This window comes from Nannobrachium achirus (assembly GCF_963921795.1).
Source record: "Nannobrachium achirus genome assembly, chromosome: 9".
Lineage (NCBI taxonomy): Eukaryota > Metazoa > Chordata > Actinopteri > Myctophiformes > Myctophidae > Nannobrachium > Nannobrachium achirus.
In genome coordinates, this window is record NC_137818.1 from 34,261,768 (window position 1) to 34,273,577 (window position 11,810).

Sequence of the window (11,810 nt, forward strand, 5' to 3'; positions counted from 1 at the left end):
ACCCATTTTTCTAGGTTTAGTGTTCCAGTTTCAATGTTGTCTGCTCGTTTCTTTGCGTCATCACTTCCAATTGCACTTGTTTAATCTGTATTCTATTCTGTCTGAGTTCTCTATACTGATTGGATAACATTGGTATCCAAATCTCCATGTCTCTCAGCTGGAGAGACATGGAGACTCCTGTTACTGAACAAACACTCTACAGAGCTATTTAACACTTCTTTTAACCAAATAAAATCACTTAACCTACCTTTTTTTTCCAAAAGAACATAAAACATTTAAATATGGACAGGGGTGTCGCACCAAATTCTGGGCCCTGGGTACAAGGATTCACTGCGGGCCCCCCATGAATGTTCTTCATATAGGGGGAACTGGAAACGCATTATTACGCATTGTTTTGTTTTTGGGCACCAAGTACATCGTATTTTTTTTGTTGTTGAAAAACCTATGTTTCTATGTCAGTGGTGCTCAAACTTTTTTGAGCACCACTGTGAAGGACCCCCAAAATGATATGCATTTGGCCACGGACCCCCTTCTCAAAACATTTACTTCCAGGGACCCCCCAGAAGCAAAATTTGAGTTAGAAATGTTTGCTAAATAAATACATATATTCAAAGATTTGCACACATTTCAAAAATAGTACTACAAGCTCACTGCGCTCGCTGCAAAGATTTGCACACATTTTCACGACTTTTTCAAAAATAGTACTACAAGCTCGCTGCGTGGCACTCTGTACCACACTGTGAGATTGTATATCTGCTATTTTTCATTATCTAAAGTATAAAATACTTCCTCCACCATGGGCCCTAGTAACTCAGTCCCACTTCCCCCCCTTGTGACGCCGCTGAAGTGTCTTGCCTGACAGCAAACAAATTGCCCCTTGGCCATGCACAATGCATTCTCCCATTACATGCACAGAGCACTCTTTCACCACATGTACAGATGATATTCCCAGAACCTTGCACACTGATGGAGTGCTAAGCCTGATTTATACTTAGCCATATACTTAGCCTGATTCATAAAATGGCAGATCTACATGCTAATAACGCATCATGACGCATTGTGAGCTTGTAGATCTGTACATGATCGGCCAGCAACTACTGTAAGAATAAATTAAGTACTATACTGCGCCCACACTACTGTAAGGTCTTAGCCAAATGACTACATGCTTTCAAGAAAGTTTGAATTATATTACTAGGGTGGATATATTTTATATGACATTTCTGCCAACTTTAGCCTAAAATTAAATATTCCCGCAAAGGTAAGCCTTTAGACAAATAATAATAATTTTGCAACCCTATAATTCTAGAGCTGGATTGGCCCATCAAGGTCTATTCCAATACATTGACTTTTGAGTATTTCTTTTTTGGATGATTTCAGTATTTCGATTATACGATTATCAATACGATTATCGTGAGTGTTTTTTATCACAATAAACGATAATATCGCTTATCGTCCCATCCCTAAACAGCACAGCAATCAACCTCACATTATAGGGGAGGACACAGGTGAGCTCCATTGGAGGTCACTCACTCATCAATCACTATCACCATGAACATGCCACATTGTCGCAACCGTGTCCTGGCATCACAGTAACGTTGAGATCAAGTTATAACGTAGGTGCTGAAACCTAACCATCCCCTGCTGGCAGAAAACAAGGGAGAGAAAATAGACAGAGAGAGAACTCAAACACGATGATGAGCTCAGTGGAACAGTTTACAGGACAAAGAACAAAAAGATTTATTGTCACATGGACGACTCTGCATTCGCCTCAGAAATGGTTGTTGTTTTGTGATGGATCGCATCCAGCGGTGAAATCTGTGTGGAAATATGCATTTGTGTCTGAGGAAGGTTTTTTATAGTTAATGAAAAGAAATGAAAACAAAAGAATGTCAATTTGATAAGAAACAAAACATTTTCGTTCAAAAAAAATTACTTACTGAAACTGAATGTGTTTTTCAAAAGTCTGCAATATCAGCCAGGTAAACCAACCTCCTCCCCTGATTTCTCACATGCCCTTCTTCTAGAGCCACCATGAGGTTGCCGACCTGACGGTCGCTTATCTCTCAATTAGGGAGTATTACTGGTTAATTTGGGGGTACTTGACATAGAAATGTTTGAGAACCAGGTAGGGTCAACATGAGCAGGCAGAGAGACAGGTCCGATATACTGTACATTGCAAGCCAGGTGAAGTCGATCAGTCGGCCAGTTCTCGAGTTATGACACACACACACACACACACACACACACACACACACACACACACACACACACACACACACACACACACACACACACACACACACACACACACACACACAGAAAGAAAGAGACAGAAAGAAAGAGATAAGTAGATAGATTAAAAACTAGTGTAAAATCTGAGAAGATGTATAGGATTAATGGGAATGTAGGCTCAAAAAGAAGAAGATCGAGATTCGAGCACTCAAAAAAAGTGGAGTGGATACAGTATAAAACAAAACAAACTTTAATAAATATAAAAAGTCTCATCGGTGCGAGTGGTGCAAACACAACACACGTGCATATCTCCTTGTATGGACCTTTCTGTCTGTGACGTCAGTTACTTTGTGTGTATGAGCACGGACCCGTCCTCATTTCTTTGGCACACACAGAGTGAAGCGTAGGAGCGGTTTGCACCACTCAAGAATGCCAACATGTTTCAACCAGTTAGGGCGGGGGTCAGCAACCCGCGGCTCTAGAGCCGCATGCGGCTCTTTAGCGCCACCCTAGTGGCTCCCTGGAGCTTTTCAAAAATGTATGAAAATGGAATTGTTTTAACGATTTTTTTATCGTCACTGTCGGGCAGAAACCTTGTATCTCCAAGTTTCAAATTTGTATGTTTTTTCCCCCCGCAAAGTAAAGCCCTGCTTCATCATAGAAGACTGACGCACAAAAGTAGTGAAAACAGCAGATCTACAAGCACACAACGCCTCGCGGTGCAAGGCGTTGTGTGCTTGTAGATCGGCTGTTTTCACTAGTTTAGTTCATTTTTTAAATGATAAATACAAAACGAAGTTTTGGACATACAAGGTTTCCACCCGACAACGACAATATATAAGACTTTTAAAAAAATTTGCGGCTCCAGACACATTTGTTTTGGGTTTTTTTGGTCCAATATGGCTCTTTCAACATTTTGGGTTGCCGACCCCTGAGTTAGGGTCCTCATCAGGGCGAGAACTAAACTGGCATAATAAGCCTTGCCGAGCTATGAAGCCCATAGGGCAGGAGCCCATCTCCTGTTTCTATGAGGGAGCTTGACTTACTGTACAAGTACACCGCACTGGAACAAGACAAGAGCTAAGCTCCAACATCTGGTTTTGGCCGGTCAAAATCGATGGGAAGAACGTGTTAAAAAAATTACAGTAAACTGAAGCATGGCCTATATTTGGCCTACTGTATGGCCTACAACACCTTGACACAAGCGGCTCAAAGTTTGTTGTACGCCCAGGGTCCCATTGACTAGCGGGATGCTTGATGGAATTAACTCATGAATAGCACCGCATACTTCACGCTAGATGTGATTTTTAGTCTTTGGTATGACCCTCAGTGGCTCAGGGGTAGAGAAATCGTCTTAGAACACGGAGGGTTCCCGAAGAGTTGGTGTTGATGAGTCCTTGAGCAAGACTCTGAACCCCTCGTCGTTCCCGGTGAGCAGCTTGGTGCCTTGCATGGTTTCCTCTGCCATCAGTGTATGAATGAGTGTGTGAATGGGTGAATGTATTGCACAATCTATGTAAAGCGCTTGGATAAAGGCGCAATATAAATGCACAATTTACAATTTATGACATTGTATTCACGTTACAAAAATAGATCAACTCTCCGCTTAGAAGGTCTGGATCAGGGACCAAATGTTTACTTATATCTCTCTCCTCCTATCTGAGTCTGCACTGACTCCTCAGTGGGTCCTCTGGTCCTGACTCCTCAGTGTGTCCTAGTCTGGTCCTGACTCCTCAGTGTCTTATAGACCAATTTCTCAGAGCGGGAACCATAATTTTGGTGTCAAACGGCCCCTACTGTATGTGTGTGCGTGTGTGTGTGTGTGTGTGTGTGTGTGTGTGTGTGTGTGTGTGTGTGTGTGTGTGTGTGTGTGTGTGTGTGTGTGTGTGTGTGTGTGTGTGTGTGTGTGTGTGTGTGTGTGTGTGTGTTTGCGGCTGTGCGCAGACACCGCAACTACACGGCAGCGCTCTGGAAAAGGTCTATAGTCTAGTCCTGACTCGTGACCATGCAGATATTCACACTGTGTCCTATCTATATGACACGTGCCGTGAACCTTAATGGCCAACAGATCAGTACAGTTAAACCCCTCTTGAACCACGCTAGGCATCTTGATCTGCCTGTTTAGTGAAGAATTTCATTAAAATGGTTCAGATCCTATTGTGTGTCCTTGCATGCGTGTAATAAATAGTATCAGAGGTTCAAATGAGAAAGAAAACATGTAATAAGGTAAAAAGGTTAACCCCGTAATTAATATGGGAGAGGTGTTTTATACAGTATATGTGTGTGTACACACGCACACGCGCACACACACACACACACACACACATTGTGCACACGCACGCACGCACGCACGCACGCACGCACGCACACACACACACAAAACTGTGGGAGGAGTAACGTGGCAAAATAAAGTTTACCTGGAAAGATGGATGGATGGATGGAAGAAGAAAGTCGCGGACGAGTACTATAGTCTGATTGCTCAGACTAATTAAATAACCACCCAACAGCCACCTGGAAAGATTTGGGCTGGTCTCCTGGCAACACAGGAGCTTTTGGATGAAACCATCTGAAACGGTGAGAGACAAAATGAACACAGGAGGATTAGGCAGATAGAAAAAGACGTGTGAGACTAATAATAGCCTCCACTGTCAGAAGAGAAAGGGGCCAGAGAGGTGTGGTTAAATAGGGGGGGATACTCATCCCTCATCTGTCCCATCGTGCTCCTCCTGCCTTTTGTCTCATCTCTCCATCTCTTTCTCTCCCGGACTGCAGCTTGCCTTCCTGACACCGGTAAAGTATCCTTAAGGAAGTCTTGTGAGACTGTGTGAATGTGCTGGATCAAAGCTGAACATGTTACAGGATGTATGTATACAGTATCTGTAGGCTAGTAGGTATTCACAATTTGGTCAGTTGGTCATTTTTGTGCAGACTGCAGTAGTTCAATGTATATCTAGGACCTATAACTTTGTTTGACAAAGGAACTGAGATGATTTGTTTTGCATGTGTGTGCTCTTTTGTGCATCTAACTGATGCTGGTTGTTCGGTTCAACCTTTTTGATTAGATTATGTCAAATTCAATCAATGAACTCAATGAACTATAATCGTATTAGCAAGTCAAGCTGTGTAATAATGCAAGCATGTGTGTTACATTATGTCAAAGGCATGTGAAGGCAGAGATGAGAGCCATAAAACGTGATTCATGTGATCTAGTGCTCTAGAGTTCTTGATGAACTGAACAATACGGGTCCAGTGATAATTGTAGCATCAACAGCCCTGCATTACTGTAATCCCAGGATGACGGTGAGCAGAATTTGCCAAAACGCCATGGCTCGACCGTTTCAACGTTCAAACAATCGGTATACTGGTTGGTATAGGGATTGCAAGGATGGCTGCGCCAATGAACTCTGTGACAGGCCAAAGCGACAACAGATAAATCCCCAGTGAGCCTATAGGCACCCCACAGACCACAATCCCTCATGTCTATCAGTTGTCCCGCGGTCTATTTGGGGAGACATGCCACTCTAAATTCCAGTCACCCCCCTTACACGAGATAATCCTGAGAAGAAAGATGGAGATGAGAGAAGCGGTGGCTATCTGTCTGGTATTTTTCCTAATCCACCGAAGCGGCCTGTAACCCTGTCCTGCCTTGAGGTTAGGAGGATGTGGTCCATCGTTGGTACACTGGCTGGAACAGCAGTAGAAGGAACACACAGAGAGAGGGTGAGATAAGGTGAGATGGAAGTCAAGGAAGTTCATCACATGAACTCTATACGGCAGTGGCTCTCAAATTATTTTGGGGGGTCCCCAGATGTTTAGCTAAATGTTAACATTGTTTTCTCACTCAACAGTACCTAAACAAACCAACATAAAGTTTAAGCGTATAGAGGGTATCTTATGTAGAATAGAACCGTGTTATCCAAAATGTAATGCCTCAACTCTTAGTGCTCGTCAGGGTGCGGGTCCCCGGTTAAAATATGATTATTTTGTGGGTCGCGGCATGAAAAGGTTGAGGACCACTGCTATACGGCATAGCACAGGGCATGCATGATTTACCCATAGAGATTTACACAAATATTTATATAAATTACTTTAAGCCTAGAATCAAGCCATCCAAGATCCTGGTGAATCATGACCATAAAACCTTTCTGTGAGGTAATCTTTTTTTTATTTTTACAGAATCAATGGTTTTATGGTCAGGATTCACCAGGATCCAGGATGGCTTGATTCTAGGTTTAAAATAATTGATATACTGTAACACTTTTGTAAATCTCTATAGGGTAAATGAATGCCAGATTATTATTTATATATATATTCTGGGGTGAACGTTTGGATCTACACGCTCACAGCGTGTCACAACATGGCCTTTTGTGAACTTGACAATTGCCGTATTTAGTGTAGAGCGAAAACAGGAGGGGGCCCACTAGTATATAGAGCCCTGCATAGGGGACTCATGCAGGTCGACTTGGAGAGAGGAGAGACCTTTGTTAATACAATCCTGGCGGTGGAGATTCAGTTTCAGCTTCACCGTGATGACTTGTGATGGCTGCAAAGATGGTCGCGATGAGCGCTCGGGCGGTAGGGGGGTCGTTAGGGGTTAAGTGTCTTGCTCAGGGACACTTTGGACATAATAGAGACCGGGGTCGGGTCGGGAGGAGACCTTCTTCTTACCAGACGGCCTCTTCAACCACTGAGCTGAACTAAGTATAGGGGTTTAAGTGGTTAAGTGCAGCAACGGGTGATAAAAGAGACGGGTTGGGGATACAGGGAACGGAGAGAGAGAGATGTGCCAGGATAAAGCTAATTAAATCAGAGGCATTATTGGAGGTATGTGTTGACACCAGGAAGCAAGATGTTGGGATGGGAAGTTAAGTGGCTTTAAACCAGGCTTGTGCCTTATCAAATCTGCTACAGATTAGCAGACATTGTAATGGGCCTAACTTTGTCCAATGATGAATACCGGAAGATAAAAACAGAATTATAAGTGATTTTAATTTGTAAAGCACATAACATTTTAATGCAGCCATCACAGAAGATATTTTGGGGGATTTCTAGGCCTTTATTGACAGTATACAGACAGGAAATGGGGAGAGAGAGGCTGTGAGTGGCACGCAGAAAAGGTCTTTGGCATCAGGACTCGAACCCACGACATGCCGTCAGACTGCAAAGAGCCTCGGTGCCCGGACTGCTATGCCAGCCTTCCGGCCGGTCTAGGAGTTGTTTTTAAAATCTCCTGAGATCTATTACAGAACAAGCAGCAGGATGATTTGGTTTGGAATTTAGGGGTTGTGGGGTGGCTAACAACACGTCTACAGTGGCTTCCGTTAATAGTGTGCTGTGTTCAGTGTTCCTTCCAATGTGTGGGCTCTGCACTTCCAGTAAGCACACAGAGGATTGTGTTAACGCGCAAGACCAAAGAACTCAGAATGGCGAGAGTTCTGGGTAATTAGTCTGCTGACAGTTTTCTATGGAGACTGACTCCAGGTTCACTGCCATCATTGCCATGATGAAAGCTCTCAGCATGCGTACATGCACATACACACTCACACTCACACGCACACGTACACGTACACGTACACGTACACGTACACAAACACACAGACACAGGAACAGACACACACACACACACACACACACACACACACACACACACACACACACACACACACACACACACACACACACACACACACAGCGAGAGAGCGACTGGAAAGATGATATTGTCTAGCGCTCCAGCCTCCAGCAGCTGATGAGCGCTGACAACTGGCAGTGTGTGTGTGTGTGTGTGTGTGTGTGTGTGTGTGTGTGTGTGTGTGTGTGTGTGTGTGTGTGTGTGTGTGTGTGTGTGTGTGTGTGTGTGTGTGTGTGTGTGCGTGCGTGCGTGCGTGTGCATGTGTGCGTGTGTGTGTGTGTCAGCGTCAGCCAAACATCTAACCTCCCTTGTCTGTCCTCCAGTTCGAAATCTCATCAGCAAGATGCCTGAACAAGTGTGAGTGAATAGGCTTTGTGGTATTTTAATAGAGTGTACACACACACACACACACACACACACACACACACACACACACACACACACACACACACACACACACACACACACACACACACACACACACACACACACTCTAGACACACCTGTTGCAAGACACAAATGTTTTATCCGTTTGTCAATGATCAAACAAAGATTTATGTATTATCTCATACTATGCAATTCCTCAATAATGAATTTTCCTTCTTTTCTTTTCAGGCAAGAGGTAAGACACTGCATACAACACACATGATCAAATTAAAATGTAATCTAGCTAATAATATTTCTAGTAAATGTATGACCTTTGTTGTTAACAATGTTGTTCTGTGTCACGTTCTCTGACCAGAGGAAATCCAAGATTTCAGCATCCAGGAAGCTGATGCTGAAGGTAAGGAGGACAGTAATCTTCTGCTGTAACCTTATATACTCTATGGCTGTAACGCTTTCTTTACACCGCCCTGCAGTCCACTAGTTCAACCACAGAAGGGCAGCACAGTCCTAGTCAATGTTCTGACTGACTAGAGGGAAGCTGTTGTGAGCCAATACAGTACTAGAAGCAGGCAGGCCTTCTTTAGATTGCTAACCCCCAGGCCCACAGGTTGAGAATCTTCAACTATTAAATATTTTCAGGCCAAGGACCCCCTCGCTGAGAGACAGATGAAACAGGGACCCCCCACTGCATATTGTATAAAATTGTGTTGCAGATTAAACTTTTAATAGATTTCATAGCTTCCCACGTATGTTGGATTCGTGTTAATGTGTATCCTCAGACATTTAACCACTTAAACCCTCAATAATTAGTAAACTTGACCTTTCACTACTTAGTCGGCTATTGTTTCCCTCTACACCAAACATCTTTGCCGAAAATAGCTGATCTACAACTACTTGTAAATCTGCTATATTTGGCTATAGTTCTCCTCAAAATAGGGATGCTATATATGGTTAATGTACAAAAAAAGTACTATCACACAATTGACATAAAATGTGTTAAAATAGATATGAAGACCCAGTGCACTGAAATGTTCTGCCTTGAAGGAGATGACTGGTGTCTTTGCAGAGTCTGATGGTGGCCAAGGCTAAGGAGGATCTAGAGCAGGAGGTTCTGGATAAAGAGGAAGAGAAGCACAAGTACCTGGCAGAGAGAGCCCCCCCGCTACACACCAGTGGTATGAGCCTCGCACAGCTGCAGGTAAAGACAGCTCACTGCATTATCCTCCACATACATTTTGGTGGAAGAAGTACTCACTTTGTGAGTACATCTGGCCTACATCTTGGCACAAAGCACACAAAGTTTATGTTGTACGATCACATTGGCTTTGCGTGACACTTAATGAAATTAACTCATATAGCACCGCTCCCTTCACACTAGGTGTGAAGTAAAAGTACTAGGTGTGAAGTAAAAGTACTAATACCACAATATAGAAATACTCTTTCTAGTCGATGTATGACGATGTTACAATTAGAAGTTCCGTAAGCCTATTCACATTTTATTTGAGTAAAAGTACATATTGGCATCAAATTGTACTTAAAGTACCAAAAGTAAAAGTACTCATTATGCAGAAAGTCCCATTTCAGGTTTGAAAATGTATACATCTTTTGAAAATAGCAGATCTACAAGCTCAAGCGACATGTTGTGATCTTGAAAATAGGGCTTAGTTGGTTGTATTGTATTAATAATCCAAATCTGCAAAGTAACTACCGGTAGTAACTAAAGCTGTCAAATAATTGTAATGGAGTAAAAAGTACAATATTTGCCTCTGAGATGTAGTAGAGTACAATTAAAAGGTATCAAAACATTGAAATACTCAAGTAAAGTAAACATACCTCAGAATTCTACGTTCTATGTCTATGTTACTTTTTTCCACCACTGCATACAGTATATGACATGTGAAAATGTTTTAGCTAATACATTTTTATTTTGACCAATCTGTATGGTAGTATGTAAGCATGTTAATACAATATAACTAACTCTACTGATTGTGATTGTAGTCCGGGAGAGCCGGGGCCGGTACCTATTCGTCCGCCAAGGCGGCGCGGAGACCCCACCCCTCATTTCTCACATGGCCCTCTTCTAGCGCCACCATGAGGCTGATTCTTGCAAAACACATTTTTGGACACTGCTCCTACAATTTTTGCCCTAAAATGTAGAGATCCTACGGTCGGGTTAAATTATGATGACAATAGTGATGATGATGAAAATGACACAATGGTGTATCTGTGTGTGTGTGTGTGTGTGTGTGTGTGTGTGTGTGTGTGTGTGTGTGTGTGTGTGTGTGTGCGTGCGTGCGTGCGCGCGTATGCAGGACTTATGTCAAGAGCTCCATGCCAAGATTGACGTGGTAGATGAGGAACGATATGACATCGAAGCCAAAGTCATGCTCAACACACGTGAGGTACAATGTTTTCCTCAATGTCACAGACTTATAGAAGACCATACTGTTGGGAAACCCCCCAAAACCTATTTAAAATATCACTTTTATTATGCTGCTGCAATGTCTGAGAAGCAGAAGAATATTTTTTTCTTTTTACTCTTACCGGTATGTACAGTACAGTAGGCTACCTTAAAACAGTGCGTCTCATGAATTTACAAAATAACAAAAACCATTGAAAATCCCTTAATGTCAAACCTTCAAAGCTTTTGCCTTATTCTTTTTACACTGCTTTTATAAAACAGTTTAGATTGAGACTGCATAACACACAGAGGCATCTCATTCCAAAGAGTAATACCTGTGTAAATAAAATAACTCTTGCCACAACCTTTGACACTTGGTATATACTGTATACCGTTTGGTTCGACCTATAGTTTCATACTGCATTACATAGCATTACTCCTAGGGTAGTCCCATTTAGTAAAAATGTTGTACATACACTGTATGACCCAGCTGGAGTAGATCCACCCTGTACAACAAACACATGACTCACATCTAGGCCTATCACAATTATTACACTGGTAAGACGTCTCAGGGCGACATGCGACCTCGCCCTAAAGGGTGAGGTTGCGCCAATTCTTGGCCATCTGGCGAGTGATGTATATCGGACCAGTTACCCATATGGAGACCCCTGCATGATAGTCAACAATGTTATGTCAGAACATGCCCATATATGGGCATTACCACATATGGGATTTCCCAGATATGCACATCACGTCACAGTGACGTGATGTCAGAGCTGCAAAATGTGTACACACACGTCAACACACACGTTTACACGGACACCGACAAGCTGTGACCTTCGGTCGCAATAATTGCCTAATCGCAATTATTTGAGATAACCGCAATTATTTTGAATAATCGTCATAATCATTTCCATGTTCCTTTTGCAAAAGAAGTGGAAAAAGCAACAAGCTCACAACCTGTCACATCAGCTTGTAGATCGGCTATTTCCTCTATTAATGTTTTTTTTATAGTAGTACAAACATATTCAACATGTCAGTCATTTCTTTGCATATTTAGGTTACAGTATTTGTCATATCTGCCCTGTGAACTTTTTTAAGATTTATTTTAGCTTTGTATGCCTTGATTGATAAGTACAGTATGGTTGATAAGTACAAATG

The 11,810-nt window shown here is 42.5% G+C and overlaps 1 protein-coding gene across 1 annotated transcript in view; it reads left to right on the top strand.

The window, feature by feature from the left end:
* Positions 1-8,606: 8,606 nt before the first annotated feature.
* The window catches only part of tnni1a (troponin I type 1a (skeletal, slow)), a gene marked incomplete at its 3' end in the record, with an annotated part of 6,028 nt that continues 2,824 nt past the window's right edge, over positions 8,607-11,810 (top strand). The window contains exons 1-3 of the mRNA XM_080734311.1: positions 8,607-8,645; positions 9,315-9,446; positions 10,561-10,650. Of these exons, the coding sequence (XP_080590437.1) occupies positions 8,637-8,645; positions 9,315-9,446; positions 10,561-10,650 (231 nt within the window). The 5' untranslated portion in view covers positions 8,607-8,636. The remainder of the gene's footprint in view (positions 8,646-9,314; positions 9,447-10,560; positions 10,651-11,810) is intronic.